Raw genomic sequence first — 15,767 nt, forward strand, 5'->3', positions numbered from 1 at the left:
GAGCTCCAGTTCTGGATCAGAGTGCCACACCTCAACCCAAGCCCAGCTGCCTTCCCACCCCGGGGCACTGGGGCCAGGCTGCACGGAGAGGGCAGCCATGGGGGACTGTTGAATTCCAATCCAAAAGGAGCCAGCTGAGCCCACAGCACCCACCACTGCAGCACACAGCAGCAGCTCACTCCTGTGGAGCATGGGACTGGGAGTGTGACATTTGACACAGGGGCAAGACAAAAAAAAGAACAGAAAAGAAGGTGCACACAGCCACCGAGAGAAGCAGGGAGCCCAGCCAGCACAGCCCAAACCACCAAACCCACCCCCGTACATTTCCACTGTTTACATCTATTCAATGGACTACAGTCAGAGGGATTAAGGCACATGTATTTTTGTATTAACGTGGTCAGTACAAACGCCAACAACTTTCCTCTAGAGGTACCCAAGCTCCTTTCCTGAGCATGGGCACACACGAGACAGGTAATAACTCGCAAACCCAGAGGAAGCTGGCTGGTATTTTCCAGTTCAAACATGGGACAGGCAGTCCTCAACTGTGCTCCTGTGGAGGTGGACAGCAGCAATCATGCCTGTCACCACATCATTGGAAGAACACCAATAATTTATTGAAATAAATACAGGTAACAAACCAAACAGCCTCTGGGTTTAAACACTACACGTATGTCAGGTACAATTTCTCTACGCTCTTGGGAAAAGCATGGTGATACGCTGATTTTTGGCCACGTGAGCCTTGGCCAAGTCTGGAGCAGCCAGATACGTGCTGGAGATCGGAGGTGGAGGCTCCCAACTTGTCATGCGTTGGGCTTCATTGTAGGAAGGAGTCCATTTTAAGGAGGATTTCTTTCTTCTTTGAAACAGTGAATTTTTAATTTATTTTTTTTTTTTTAACCAAAAAATGGTAACCCCAAGTCCATGTTGGCAAGCTGCAAGCTGAAGGGGGGGCTCTGTTTGGATGAGGCCCTTCAGAAGCAAAGGCTGCTCTCACAGAGCAACCCCAGCAAACCCAGGACTGACCAGGGAAGGCGAGCCTGGCACTCCAGCCAGAGCGCCACCTTGTCCACGCCGGGGCTGGTGGGTCCCAGCCTCCAAACTGGCATCCGTGTGACCTTGGGACCCAATGGAGACAGCAATGTGGACGCTTCCCAAACCTCCTTCCTCTGCCAGGACCGCCCCGGCTACATCTGTCCTCGGCTGCCACAGTTCTCCAGGGCACAGCCCTCCGCCGACAGCTCCGGGGAGACTCTGGGAGCACAGAGGCCAGAGGACGGCAGTCAAGCAGGGAAATCCAGTCAACGATAACAAGGGGAGTCTTCAGCTCGGACCAGCCCTCGAAACTCATGTTTCCACTACTCGAATGAGAGGCAGTGGCTTGGGGCCTGACAGCCTTTTGCTGCAAGAGACAGAGGGGTTTTGTTCAGCTAGAAGAACTTGGATGGGGTTTGGGGAGAAAACCTGCAGGAGAGGGTCCTGCCCCAGCCCTGGTCACAATAGCTCCCCCCAAAACCGGCCACAGGAGGGATCTCTCCTCCCCTGTACTCCCCTGAAGGAGGGATGCAGGAACAGAGACCTCTCTGCAAACAGAAAAAAACCCCACACAATGCACATCCCTGAGTCCCAGCATCATCTCCCAGACTGCAGCTCCTGCTGCCCCAGGTAGAATGTGGACCCTGAGCAGCCAGACAGGCTTCCCCCCATCGCTGGAGGGCACCTGCTCCCCACACACCTGCTCACATACTCCGACTTCGAGCGTGCTCTGGAGCTGTGGCCGCCCCGACTGACTTGCTTCTCGATCAGGTGCTCTATGCGGTCGTGCATCTCCAGGTTCTGCAAGAGATGGAGGCACTGTTAGCGAGGAGGAGCTGGGGACGGGCAGGCTGCAGGCACACGGAATGCTTGCTGAGGAACACTCTGGTATAATCACTTGCAATGGGGCAGCTTTTTCTTGAGGGAAAAGAAATCTAGCTGCATGGAAGGACTGCTCACTAAAGGAGAGCTGGGATGGTTTGTGAGACCTGCTGGACACCCACCAGAAACCTGCCAGCATGCAATCTCCAATCCTGACCCTGTTTTCCACCTGGGTTCACAGCGGGCTGTGCTCACACACACTGCCCCCATGCAGAAATTACCAGAATGTGTCACCAAGAAGGGAAGACAATGCTAGAAGTGCCAGTGCAGTCTTGGTTTTTCTCCAAAAAAGGAGAGGTTTGACACTTGTTACAATCCTAGAGGCTGGAATGCAATTTTAATTTCTGACACGCATGCACTCAGCTGCAGCTTTGTAAGCAAGGAGGGTTTTGCTGCCAGAGAAATGTGCTTGATGAGATTACTTTGGACTCGGCTTCAGTTCACAGCTGCTCCAGCAGCCCAGGCTGCACTGGAAACCACCACACCAGCCTGGGGAACCAGCACAGCCCCTGGGGCTGCGGAGGGCATGTTTTCCTACATGAAGCAGGTGTCAGTGCCAGGGAAGGGCTTTGCTGCCAGCCACCCTGCCCAGAGCAAAGCTCACTGCCGTGAGGGAGCGCAGCCACGACCCGCAGGCACACACAAACCTGTCACACAGGAGGTTTCAGTGAGAGGCTCCCAGCTCAGAGCAGACCCCGTGCACCCCCCTGAAACATCCCTGCTAATATGCACCTCAGCCTCCAGGTAAGCGACTCTCTCCTTGAGCTCCTGGATCATGGCATCTTTGGCTTGAATCACCGTTTTGGAGTTCTGGAGCTGTAACAGAAAAGTTCACAGCAGTTGAAAATCCCTCTTGTGTATGGCTGGGCTAGGGAAATGTCTAGGAAGGAGGGCAGCTTAGCCAGCCACCCTTCTGCCTGTTAACACCCACAACATTAACTCCGAGGTCTGCATAAAAATCAAAACCCCCCTCAAATTAAGTCTGAGAATTAAGCCCCAGGTGAAGGAGCCTTCACTCACAGGCTTGAGATTTAACTCTTTCAGCAGGCCAAGCTGGGTGCACAGCGCTCCTTTTACACTGCTTTTATTCCCTTCCCCAGCCCAGGGCAGCTCACGCCGCAGCGCTGTGGGCTGTCACCCTGGGGTCAGTCCCTGCTGCAGGACAGGGCTCTGGGCTGCCTTTGAACTTGTGTCCCTCTGGTCCCTCAGCCCCACAAACCAGTTCTTTGCTTTCAAGCAGCTTATATTTTTTTTTTCTTTTTCTTTTTTTCTTTTTGACCCCTCCAAGTCCTCCTAGGCTGTCCCCTGTCTGTCCTCCCACCTCAGCCCCACTTCTCTCACCTGCTCGATCATCTGGCGGACTTTGCGTTGCTGGCTTTTCAGCATGTCATCCAGATGGTGTATCTTCTCCCGCAGCATGGCCACCTCCTTCTCCAGCTGTGCTGACCTGGGAAAAGGAGAGGACGAGAGTCCAGGAGCCATCTGATGGCTTCCCAGAAAGGGAGCACCCACCCAGTTATGCCCAGAGCAGCTTTTTATCAGCCAGGTCTCCTCTACAGCCACACAGGTCTTGAAATATTTTGGCTAGACAAGGTAAGGAGAGGCAGAGACAAAACCTATTCAAGCAGGAGCCACAAAGACTAGCAACCACAGACTGCAGGGACACAGGAACATCAGGAAGAGTCAGACCACAAAACAAGGCCTTCCAGAAACAAGCCACTGCCAATTAGCCCCTGGAGCACCAGGATACCAGCTGGGTGGAACGAATCTGACATTATGGGAAGAATCGGCTGCTCTGGAGGCTCCCTAGGACCTGCCCCGAGCTCCCAGCCCGCAGCGGGGCCGCTAGAGGTCTCCGGGCAGCCCAGCTCCAGAGCTCTGGATCTCTCCGAGCAAAGCAAAACTTCAAGAGGTATTTGGAGATTAGTCAGCTCTTGGGAGTAGGGTGCTGTTTTGCAAGCCAGAGAGCAAGCACGCCCTTCGCAGGAATGTGCAGTCATGCCCCAGCGAGCTGACACCCCGACCCAGCGGCGTGGGCTTGCTCTGGAGTTGGCAGCCGAGCCAGAGGCCAAGCCTCACCGGTCTTGTTCGGCGAGCTTGTCACCTTCCACGCTTCTCAGCCTCGCCAGCTCTGCTTCACCTTCTTTCATCTTCAGCAGCAAACTCCTGTGCTCCTGTGGCGGAGTGAGAGGCCGAGTTACACACGCGGAAACAAGTTGCAACACATGCTCCCTGGCCTCTGCCGCACAGCAGGGAGCTAGAAACACCCAGGGAGCCAGGCAGGCTCAGCTCAGCCTCCCCGCTGAATCTGCGGGTTGTTTTCATGAGCGTTAAATTTACATGCGAGAGACAGGCAGGCAGGGTAGCCACAGAGGTGACCGACAGCAGTCGTCCCACTCCTTTACCCCTAGGATACAGGCAAGGCACCAACCCATCTCCTTCCCTGCTGTCAGGCCAGGGAGCGCAGCCCCAGATCATGCTCGCACTGCACTGTTAGATTTATGACTTTAATAGTACTACGAGCAGACCACAGCTAAAAAAAATAAATATATATAATCAAGGCTGGAGGTTGTGTTCATGCCCCCATGAGAAGAACTGGGTGGCTGTCTAGACTGTGTACTCGTTTCCAGGATCCCTGGAAGAGTCTGCACAGACCAACCAGATCTTCTAGACCTGGGAAATGTGAGTCTAAACTGGCAACAGTCAATTTTCAGCTGCTCCCAGCAGCTGGCTTTGCCCGATGCTGTTGGGTTAAACCTGGTTGGGAAGTCAAATGCTCCGTACGGTGGGTACTCTGCAGCCGGACCAAGACCCGCTGCGGTGTCTGCGCTGAGTACTGCCAAACTCATCACCACTGGGCTCTTCCATTCCCCGCCCCAGCAGAGCGGGACCAGGCAGCTCTGCTAATCCCATCAGCCCCCCACCATGGCTTCAGGGACGGTACCTTCTCCATCCCTGCCATGAGTCTCTGCAGCTCATCCATCTGCACCTCCTTCTCCACCACGCTCTTCTCTGCTCTCCGCAGGGCAGAGCTTGTCTGCTCCACTTCCTCCTGGTACTGCGAGACTGTCCTCTGCAAGCAAGATGGAGATGCCTTTAGTCCTGACCCTCGCGCGCCTGGACACCCGAGCCCTCTCCTGAAGCCGCACTGGTGCTCGAAGCCTTGGCAAGCAGATCCTGCTGCAGGCAGCCGGGCGTCTCGGCAAACAGCCCGACATGCTTCAGAGAGAAAAGCTTCTTTAGAAAACTCCCTGGCTTCAAAGCACTTCAAAGGAGCCAGCGCTTAAACGCTGTAGCAATAAAGGCTCCTCAAACGCAAGAGACATGTTCGTTCTCAGCCACACGTGCTCTGGGGCTGTTTGCAGGCTCCTCTCGGGCCACCTGCCCAAGGAACTGACCTCAGCCAGCCCCACACCTGCACCAACGGCTCAGGGACTGAGAGGGGACAAGGGTGTCCCCGGGGGTCCCCACGGCAGCTGGAGAGCAGGCTCAGACAACAAGGCACACTGAGAACATCTGGGCAGCGCTGGCAGGATCAACAACCACCAAAACCCCCTCCTCTGCCACCCCCGGGGATGTCCATCAGGCTCAGAGCCTGCAGCCGGCAGCATAGCTGACCCCAGACCCCAAAATGCCACAAAATGCCACCAAACCACAACTTCCCAAGTGCAAGGATTGATGGACTGATATCCCCAGGGCGCGTGCCACCGCGGCAGGCGGACAGACATCTCTGTGCCGGAGGAAGCGGTCGTCGCTCAAACCCACTTCCCCAGTGGACGTTGTCCCCTGACCTGCTGCGGGGAACCCCCCAGGCTGGCCAGGACCAGTTTGGTCTGCAGGACAGGATGCGAGCCGGGACGTCACCGCTGTCAGCAACACTCAGAGCTGCGAGGTGACGCAGTCAGGCCCAGCCCATCCGGGACATGAGCAGTCACCAGAAGACACACCGAAAGGGACAATTAATCACAGGGCTGAAGAAGGGAGGGAAGTGAATGTGACAGCTTCGTCAGCACCACGCGGCAGGCAGAAGCCAAGGAGACCCGTGCAAAGGGCTCGGGTGCCTCCCAGTCAGCTTGCCCGCCTCGATGGCAAACAGCCCTGCAGAGAAAGGGGCTGAGCTCCCAGAGAGACCACCCAAGCCAGCGCTGCCGCAGCAGCCCAGCACTGTGGTGGGGAACCACAGCCTTTGTCCCTGCGCAACCTGTAGGGATGCTCTGCTGGTCCCCATTCCCCACAAAACACCTCTCTTGGACACTGAGCCTGGCTACAGTTGGAAAGACTCGGCAGAGTCTGGGGGGACCACCTTCCAACCTGGCTGCTGCTTCTACTTTATGCGATTTTTAACTGGGAAAGCACTTAGGTCTTCAGACTCATCTGGGCAACCAGGGAGGCAGTTTGCCTCCCAGGTTTGGACTCCCTGGTGTGTTTTAACAGCGTGCACCAAGCCCACTGCCCTGCGAGGAGAAGCCAGGCACCTCCAGCAGCCCAAACTCACATGCCCATGTGGCTCCTCAGGCTTCCAAAAGAAAAAAAAAACCCCAAAATAAAATAAAAATCATGCTTTCCCAGCAGAGAAGTGCACAGCAGAGTCACCTCAAAGGCTTTCTTTTCCAACTGATGACGCTTTTCAGCCTCCTGCAGCTTTGTGAACAGCCTCTTTGCCGTCTGTCGGATCTTTTCGACGTCTTCACCTGAGCAGTCCTCCTCCTGCAGAGACGGTAACAGGACAGGATGAGCAGTCAGGAGGTATCAAAGGAGCCCTCCACCCCAATGTGGGCAGCGCTGCTGGTGACAAAGCCCGGTAACATCACTTCTCAGCTTGAAAAAAAAACCCGAAAGGCGCTCCTGTCCTCACCTCCCACGCTCAAGCCGACAGCTTCCAGCCCTCAAGATAACGCACACAGTATCCTTTGGTTGCCTTCCAAGCCCTGTTTGCAGGATGCCATCCTGATCTGCACTTGGGCAACCTGAAACCCCGCAACATGAACCAGGTCCACAGCAACCCAGCCTGAAACCCCAGCCCAGAGCATCTGCCCCAGCCAGGGGAAAGACAAAGAGCTGGAGAAATATTTACCAGCTTAAGATTCCTGTTATCCCTTCTGCTAAAAACGTCTTGTGTGCAGAGGTTTAAAAACCCATTATGCACATTTTTATTGCTTTAATAGAGCTGCCCTCCATTTCTGATCTGACCCTGATAAAAGGACTAGGGTTTGCTGCAGGAGCACCCGATCGTGTGCTGAAGAGGTTTGAAGTTACCTGCTGGGAGGAATGGATCAAACTAAACCCGATACTTCTTTCCGTAGTGCTGCAGTCCCCCTCTTTAGCTCCATACCTGCTCCTCCCAGGAATCGGCACGCAGCCTCTCAGGGTACAGCCAGCTCCCGTTCTGCTTTTCCAGCACAACCTGCGTAAGCAAAGGACAGATGGACAGGGATGTAACGCTGGCTGGCATGGCCGCTCGCGCAAGAGCACAGTCACATGCAGACAGCTAGCTCTGGGGCACCGCAGCAACTCAAGACTGAGGGGTTTTTTTTCTGCAAATGAACATGCAATAGTGCATTTGGCCAGCCAATGCGTTTTGCTTACTGACTCCTCGTTATGGGCTTGTGCAAGGTTTTGAATTTTGCGTGTAAACGGTGCTGATGTAGCTTTCATTTGCCACAAGCGCCTCGATCTTTAAGGCCCCTTCTATCATTTTCCGGACCCGAAGATGACATCTTTTTAATAAGTCAATGTCATTTAATGCCCGAGAAATGCTCCCGTTACCTGTGCATGCTGTTTATCTCCTTGTCTGTTCTCAAGTTTACTACTTAAGTCTTCCCGCAGCTTCTTCAAAGAACTTCTAGCCTGGCAAAGGCAAGTCAATTTAGCTTGATCTGCATGGACAGTGTCACTCAGCTTAACAGAAATCAAACAAAGGCACGATGGCTGCTATGATGCCCTGCGCCGATATGCAGTCGATGGCTTCTCTGCCAGCCTGACCCTCTAGTTTTACTATAGCCCTGCCTGCAAGCAGCACCGTCTCTGGCAGATACCATCCTTGTGAGGCAGCTGTCCCACACGATCATGGGAAGGAAAAAAAAAATTAATAAAAAACCCCCACAACCAGGCAACAATCTGGAGAAGCTACTGATTTTTCATGCATTGGTCTTCTTCACCTTTGAAGGGCTGAGAAGACCCTTGCTGTTCCCCAGCTCCCTCTCTGCCTTGCTGCAGGACGCCGACAAGTACAGTCTTGACTTGCAGCTACTCGAATTAGTCAGAGCAAGTGAGCCAGCGGAATGATTTACAGGCTTTTACAGCAAATGCTGTCCCAACGCTTTTCAAAGAAAAGCCTTCTTGAAGCATTAACAGCATGGCTTCATCCCTACCTCTTGATTTTAGATGCCTGAGGCGCTGGGGGAAAGCAGTTTGCTGGAGACTGGGCAGCGGCAGGGCAAGGTGAGAGCACGTGTGGCCCCCGGGTCAGCAATCGAGCCCATGGGGACAGCAGTCCATGACTTTGATCCAGCTGGATTGAGTCATCCCCAGTTTTTGTACCACGACCCAGCGCAGGGCACTTCTCTTGGATGCAGGCGGACTGGTACCACCACCGTGACTTACTGGTTTAGCCGATTCCCTTGGGTTTCGCATGCAGGATTAAGTTGTACTGCACGGTTAGGCTGCTTCAGCTATTCTGATAAGGCTATGTACAGCCTTTGTGGCCAGACGAGGTCCAAGTCCTGCTCAGCTCTTGCTAAGAGGCCCTTTTAAAAGCCAGCTCCTGTCTCCATCTGAGCTGTGGGGCGCTACAGGAAAGCTCCGATCAGAAAAGCTGAAGCCGAAGCCCCAGGAGTGGGAAGGCTCACACAGAAAAACGGCAGCATCCAGGTAGCTGCGAGATAAGGTCTGGGTGAGCAACACCCCCAGAGCGCTGCAGCCCGGGGCAGGCGGGAGCCAGGCAGGTCTGGGCTGCACGCAGCAGGCAGCGGGAACAGGCTGTTTGCTTTCAGGAAGGGAAAAAACATGCGTTTTGGCAGAGGAGTCAGAAGGATGACGTAGAAGATCTGAAGGCTGCCCTACCAGATCTGCCCCTCGCTGCTCCTGGGGCCAGCACCCAGCACAGAAACTGCCCCATGAGAGAAAACTCACATTTAATATTTTCCCTCCACTTTTTCTCTTTTTTTTTTTTGCTTTGCTTTTTTTTTTTTTTTCAGGCCAAGCTTTCCAGAACATGCATGCAACCGCTTCAGTGCCTTGCAACCAGCTCTCCAGAAATAACATCCCCACCAGGAGCAGAGGCAAGGGTTAAACTTCCGAGAGCCTCATCATCTAGTTTACTTTGGGAGATGAGACATACCAAAGAAACTGCCTTTTAACAAGAGGCTCTAGTTGTGCCGCACCCAGGCATGCAGGGGACAGCCTTGGGGGAAAGTCATCACGCAATTCTCTTCAAATTCAGTCCATATAGCAGAGCAATTAGTCAGGCTGAATTAATTTATGGCGCTTGATTAGGCTACTGCCCTGTACAGGCAAGTCAACAAACTGGAGAGTTCAGCTCCACTGCCAGTTTGCCAGAGTGGCTGGGGCTCAGCTGGGGCTCGAGTGCCACAGCCGGCACGGGCATTGCCACCGCTCACAGGGAAACCCCAGGAGATGTCCCCGGGGGAAGCAGAGTGCCCCAGACCCTCACCCGCAAGCCCCTGCGCAAGCCAGAGCCCCTTGCAGATGTTAACTACCTCTTGAATGTAACGAACTTCACTTTTCAGCTGGTTGACGTGTTCGTCGTGGTTCATGCCACCCTCAGCCCGCGCCTTGAGATAAACCTGCCCAGGAGAGACAGTGGCAGCACGTCAGACCGTCCCGACTCCGGCCAGCCCGGGAACACCAGCAGCAAGCCCAGCTCCGCAGGGACTGGGACATGGAATCCCACTGCTTCCCGAGGCATGTTGTCCACAGATTTCCCATTTGCGGTTAATTCCCTGGCATTTTTAGAAGCTGCTCCTCCTCCTGTGTGACCCCCACCCCACAGAGCCCCTGCTGCTGCCCCAGGTTCTTGCTGCATCCCCCCAAAGCCAGGGAAGCCCACCAAACTGGTGCTGCCAGCCAGCTGCACTGCACCAGTCCTGCCCTGGAGAGGTTTCTGCCGGCATAGCTTCAGACAAAACCTTTTTTCTGGCCCCACTTATTAAACAACATCGCTCTGCCACAAAGGCAGGGAGCCAGTGGCTGTACCTTGATGATCTCCTCATCGCCATCGTTGGATTTGATGCATTCGGAGGCCAGGGAGTGACCGTTGCTGGATCTGTTGGCCACCATGGCAAAGGCTTTTCCCACCGGCTGCAAGAGACAGAAGCGGCAGGGCTTTCAGAGAGGTGGGATGAGCTGGAACAGTTTGCCCGGCTCCAGTCAAACAAGCATCATGCACTTTTGCAGAGGAACGCAGCACTGAGCACAGCCTTGGGAACTGACACCGAAGGGTTTAACAGACCAGGAGGCGAGTTTTCTGATTCACAAAGCATAAGTGACCGATCCTCCACCAAACACCCATTCCCCCCTCCTGAAGTTAGCTCAAACACTCGTATTTTCAACACCAAACCCAGCTGCAGGGGAGACCCACCTTCTGTTTCGCCTGCTCGCGCCTCTCGCCGGGGAGGTCATTCGGCAGTGTCAGCCGCAGCACCTTCACGCTTTCCTAAAACAAGAGGTGGGATTTAGTTTTAAGTTTAGATTCCCTGGAAGTCTCTTTACATCCAGCTCTGGTACGAGCCGAGAGCCAGGTCAGCATCGTTGCAGACGTGTGGACAAGCTGCCTTCCCCCTTGGTTTGAGCTGCAGCTGGCGAAGTAACGCTGGGATTAAAATGAGTTGTAGCAAGCACACGACGACTACATTTATCAAACCCATCAGGGCTTGGAGGAGACGTGGCCCAGCCAAGGCTGAGGTAATGCCGATGGGCTGGAGAAGCGACTGCCAGGCTCATTTTTGTGCACTGCCCTCCGCTGCCAGGCATCACGGCTGTCCTCCGTCACGGTAGCTGGCTACGGCGGGGCCAGTGCACAGCACTCAGTAGCAGCCCTGGAGAAGGGCAAAAGCAGCCGTTACCAGCTCATGCGCTGGGACCTTGCTGGATTCACCCTTCTCTGCGCCACCACGGCTCTGCCTGTCCTCTGCAGGCACAGCCCCGGCCAAGCGGAGCCCACTCCAGCAGCAGGGCGCTCCCTGGCTCAGGGCCACGAGCACCCACAGAGGCTCCAGCCACAGCCAGGGGCTGGTCTGCCTTTACCACTTAACTCCTCACCCAAAGCCTTCCTACCAGTGCCACGGCGTTTCAGCCACATCCAGCACCGTGCAAAGCTCAGCTGGCTTTCGAGGCGATGCCCGGAGCACACAAAGAGCCCTAAAGCACCGCACAGACACCCAAAACGCTCCATGGGGTTGCCCACTCTCCTTCTGCAGCTCAACACCGGCACCGTGCACCCGCAGCAGTGTGGAACCCCCCTTTTCCCAACAGACCTCGTCAGCATCCAGGTAGCTGTTGCTCATGGTCCTTATTAAACACGACCCCGGATGCGGGAGCTATTTGGCGCGTGGTGGCCACGGCAGTGGGCTCTTGGGCGGCAGCACTGCAGAGCTGAGGTAGGTGCCCGCGCAGTGCTGAGCGCCCGCCCCTCGCCACACCTCGGCCACGTCAGCCTCCTGCTCTCCAAAAGCAACGTCAAAGTATTTCTGCCTCCCCGTTTCCAAGCGCTCTCTTTGCCATCCAAGTCTCGACAAGCCATCTGTTTGTTTCCAAAATATTTTGTATACACTGCTTGCACAAACTCTAGCTCCCAAGGAAACGTGGAGCCCTCCTACAGATCACAAACATGCAGCCAGACCCCTTCGCTCCCCTGTTAAGACAATTATCCAAGAGAAACTTCACTGGGGCTCTGCTAGCACTCAGCAGTACGGATCATTTAACCAGATACTTGTCTGCAACTCTTACTCCAGGGAATGTTTTCCTTGGCAAGACCCAAGAAGTTGGAAACTTTGGTCAGAAAAACTTAAGAGCAGCTGGATGTAGCACGTTCCGTGGTTTTGGGAAGATGCAAGAAGCACTCAGGTTTTATGGCAGAGAAAATGGCTCACGGCAGTGCCCGCATGCGAAGCATCACTCATCATCCTACTGTTGCCTAAAGCAAGCGGGATGCAGGAGAAGGCCGGGGGTAAGAGCATGGAGCAGCCCACTCCCACCTGGGCCGCCGATGGCAGGGCAGGAGCGTTGGCATGGCACGAGCCTGGCAGAGCTGTCAGCCACATGTCAGTCCCTTCAAGCGTCCTTACTCACAGCTTTGTTTACAAGCGCCAGGATCTCACGCTCACCATCCCCATCCCGTCAAGCCCGGGCAAGGGTGGGAGGCTGCCAAGGAAATCGCTCACTCGGGGAAGATCCACTGCAATAAGAAACAAGCACCAGCCTATTTCCATCCCCGCAGCCAAAACTATCTGGAGTCGGCACGCGGGTGCTTTCTGTCCCAGCAGACCCCAAATAAACCTGCTCCTGGGGAAACCCACCATCGAGCCAACGCAAACCGGCTGCAGCAGGAAGCTGAGAGCTGCCGGTGCCTTCCCAACCAGCACCGGCACTACCAAACCTCGGGTCAAACAACAAGGAAACCACCCATGCAAATGCTGGCGGGGGAAGGCTGCGCCGTCTCCATCCTCCTCCACGCCGGGGAAGCGCGGGGGAGGCAGCAGGATGGCCAGACACAAGATGGATGTTTGAGCAAAGGTTCTCTGGCCCACTGGGGAAGAAAACCAGCTTTTTCAGCTCGGCAAATGCTTTTAAGGAGGTTGAGGCAGGTGCAGGAGGTAGAAGCCATGGCTGGGTTAAAGCAAACCACTCCCTGCCCAGCTTGTTTGTCTGCAGCAGCCTCGGCTGTGGTGAGCTGCGCCTGGTCGGCACTGGGTGGATGGAGAAGAGGAGACGTTTGGCTCTCATCTCACACACCACCGGCACGGCAGTCCCTGGCAATGCCCTCGCACGGTTGGTTTTGGGCTTTGCTTTTACCGTCCCACAGCCAGAGTTTCATCAGCTCCTTGCCAGTGCCGGGGCAGTTTCCAGGAGAAGCAGCTCCTCCAACGCAAAGCCGGAGTGACCCAGAGGGACGCTGCAGCTGGCACATGCTGTCCTCCCCCTCCGAGGTGTCAAATTCAGCTGGGACAGGAGTAGTGGAGTCACAGGGACTCCCCTACCTGCTCCTTTACCTCCTGGCTGGCATAAAATCCACTCAGCCAACACTCACCTGCTTCCAGCCCTGGAGCAGAGGGGGCACTGGGTTTTATACCCCCTCCGTTGTTTTCCAGGGAAGGCAGGAGCGCCTGCAACGTGGCCCACACTGGGAAGATGACGGAGTACCTCACACTCATCTCCTGCTTAGAAAAAACCCTCCTCGCACAGAAAACGCTTCTTTAACACCCCAACCGTGCACCCCAAGAGGTCCTCCAGCCTGGCAGCACGTGTTTATGGCTTTTACTACCAGCCTCGGGAATTAACCATGAATTAACGTGGCCAGGTCCGGGCAACAGCTGCGGTGAAGCACCAGCAGTTGCAGGCTCCTCGGCAGGACGGCCGTGCTCCCATCTTGCCCTTCCAGGAGGCGTTCCCGAAATCCCAGCAGCCCTTTGGGTCCAACCACCCGGCCAGAGCCAAATCCCCGGGAAATGAGGGTGAGCAGTATCAGCTAGGACAACCAGGGACGCCAAAGCCAGTTTTAAATCTTTTGGTCTATTTTGCATCATCTAGCCCAAAAATCCTCACTTTGGGTGGAGGGAGAGACCCCAACTCCACTCCCAGGGAAGAGGGAACCACGCAAATCCCGACCACATCCCGGGCGGAGGAGAGGCGGCACTGACCCACAGCCGGCGATCCCGACGCGGCATTTTGCAACCGCAGGGAAGGCACTCGGTCTGTCTGTCCATCCTGACTGTTAAATAAAAACAGGCCTGACCTGACCCAGAGGGTATCGCCGAGGCTCAGCAGCAAACAGCTCTGGCGTTTGGAGATCACCGGCGTTACAGAGGCGCTTATCACCGTAATAACCCATTAACCAAACGAACCCAGCGCTGCAATCGCTCCTTATAAGGCCGGGAAAGCTGCGGGGAATTAGGACTCTCCTAAGGAGACTCAGAGCTGAGTCACCCGGCAGGGCTTGGGCCGGGGAGCCGGGCAGCCGGGCAGCCGCTGGCATGGCAGACGGCAGCCGAGCACCGGCGCGGTGCTTCGGTCTTTTGGGGGATCCCTCCGGTGGCTAAAACCCGAGCAAAAAACTGGAGCACCGAGCTGTGGCGGGCAAGCCGGGGTGCCGCGCCGGTGTGGCGCTGGCTTCGGGGTGCTGCCAGCCCCACCCAGCACCCGTCCTCGCGGCGATGGCCTGGCTCCCGACGGCGACGGGGAAAACCCAACGATAAGGAAGGGAAAAACGCGAGGCCCTGCCACAACCCAGGGAGGAAAGCGCCAGAACAGGCCGGCTGTTCCCACCACCCTGGCCCCACTGCCCCCGGCAGCTGCTCGAGGGGCGCACTACCCAAAAAACCACATTATCCAGGGATGGCTTGATGGCCACGCAGGACCACGTGCCAGCCGGGATTCCAGGAGTCCCCCGTAAGCACAAGGGGGGCTGGCGGGACCCCAACGCCGACGCCGGGGTGCACCTCCGTGTGCTTCGCTGTCCTCGCCCGCCCCACTGGGGTTCAGCCGGGACCCTGCGGCACAGCCCAGCAAAGGTCCCAGGGATGGGACCCCCGAGCCCTCCGGAGCAGGGAGGGGCCACAGGGTCCCCCACAGACCCCCGGACCCGCCTCACGGCTGCCGGGCGGGCTGGGGACCGGGTGGGCACAGCCGCGCTCCACCGACGACACCGACGTCCCGGGACGCCCCGCGGGCAGCAGCCGCCCCCCCGGGAGCGGCGGGAGGAGGCCTGGGGCGGGGGGAGGGGGGGGTCAGGGGGCCCGGGGGGGGGGCAGCTCACCGGGCTCTCGCCGTGGGGCCGCACGTCCAGCACCGCGCACCAGCCCTTCAGCCCGTTCATGGCCCCGCCGCGACTGCCGGGCCCCGCCGCCGCGCCGCGCCTTTACCGGCCCCGCCCACCGCCTGGCCCCGCCCCCGCCCCGCCCGGTCCCGCCCCCCGCCCCTCGGCGTGCCGCGCCGAGCCCGGCAACAACAAGCCCCGCCGAGCCCTCGCCAAGCCAAGCCAGGGCCTGCCCGGCAGCGCCGAGCGGTGGGGTGCCCTGTCGAGCCGTGCCGAGCCGGGCCAGAGCCGTGCCGAACCCTGCTGAGCCATGCCAGAGCTGTGCCAGAGCCATGCCAGAGCCGTGCTGAGCTGTGCTGAGCCACGCCGAGCCATGTCAGAGCTGTGCCAAGGCCTGCTGAAGCGTGCCGAGCCATGCCAGAGCCATGCCAAGCCACGACAGAGCTGTGCTGAGGCCTGCCGAGGTGTGCCAAGCCGTGACAAGCTCTGCCCCAAACTGGGGTCACGCTCAGCCATGGGAGCCAGCGCCGCCTCCCCCGAGCCCCCGCTCCCCGCCCCGCCCCCGCCACGGTGCCCATGGGGGAAACTGGGGCACGGCGGGGCCCTGCCGCCTTACCGGGCCGAGCAGCCGCTGGGGAAACCGAGGCACAGGGTGGGGACGGCGGTTGACCTCGGCCCCGACACGCGTGTCCAGGAGGAGCTGAGGGCAGAACCGGTTGTGCCGGGCTGGCTCAGCCGCAGCGGGGACGCCGTGGGCCGGATGCTGGGCACGCCGAGCCTGGCACAGCCCTGGGCGGTGGCGATGCAGAGCCACAGCCCACATGGACCAGAGGGGACAGAGGTGGCCCTGCTGGCTCCCTCC

The 15,767-nt window shown here is 57.2% G+C and overlaps 1 protein-coding gene across 4 annotated transcripts; it reads right to left on the reverse strand.

The window, feature by feature from the left end:
- Positions 1–592: 592 nt before the first annotated feature.
- TUFT1 (tuftelin 1) lies at positions 593–15,754 on the reverse strand. 4 transcript variants are annotated; one of them, XM_037411857.1, is made up of 13 exons: positions 15,522–15,754; positions 10,514–10,588; positions 10,129–10,233; positions 9,633–9,719; positions 7,681–7,761; positions 7,247–7,318; positions 6,508–6,621; positions 4,859–4,987; positions 3,994–4,088; positions 3,256–3,361; positions 2,647–2,730; positions 1,733–1,833; positions 593–1,399 (listed from the first exon to the last, which is right to left on the reverse strand). In XM_037411857.1, exons 1-13 carry the CDS (start codon positions 15,726–15,728, stop codon positions 1,345–1,347), a joined length of 1,311 nt encoding a protein of 436 aa, XP_037267754.1. In that variant the 5' UTR covers positions 15,729–15,754; the 3' UTR covers positions 593–1,344. The 4 variants fall into 4 exon arrangements, with proteins under 4 accessions (XP_037267754.1, XP_037267756.1, XP_037267758.1 ...); XM_037411859.1 differs by lacking the exon at positions 15,522–15,754 and adding an exon at positions 14,906–15,019; XM_037411861.1 differs by lacking the exon at positions 15,522–15,754 and adding an exon at positions 11,409–11,548.
- Positions 15,755–15,767: the final 13 nt, after the last annotated feature.

The sequence above is a fragment of the Falco rusticolus genome, chromosome 19 (assembly GCF_015220075.1).
Source record: "Falco rusticolus isolate bFalRus1 chromosome 19, bFalRus1.pri, whole genome shotgun sequence".
In the NCBI taxonomy this organism is placed as follows: domain Eukaryota; kingdom Metazoa; phylum Chordata; class Aves; order Falconiformes; family Falconidae; genus Falco; species Falco rusticolus.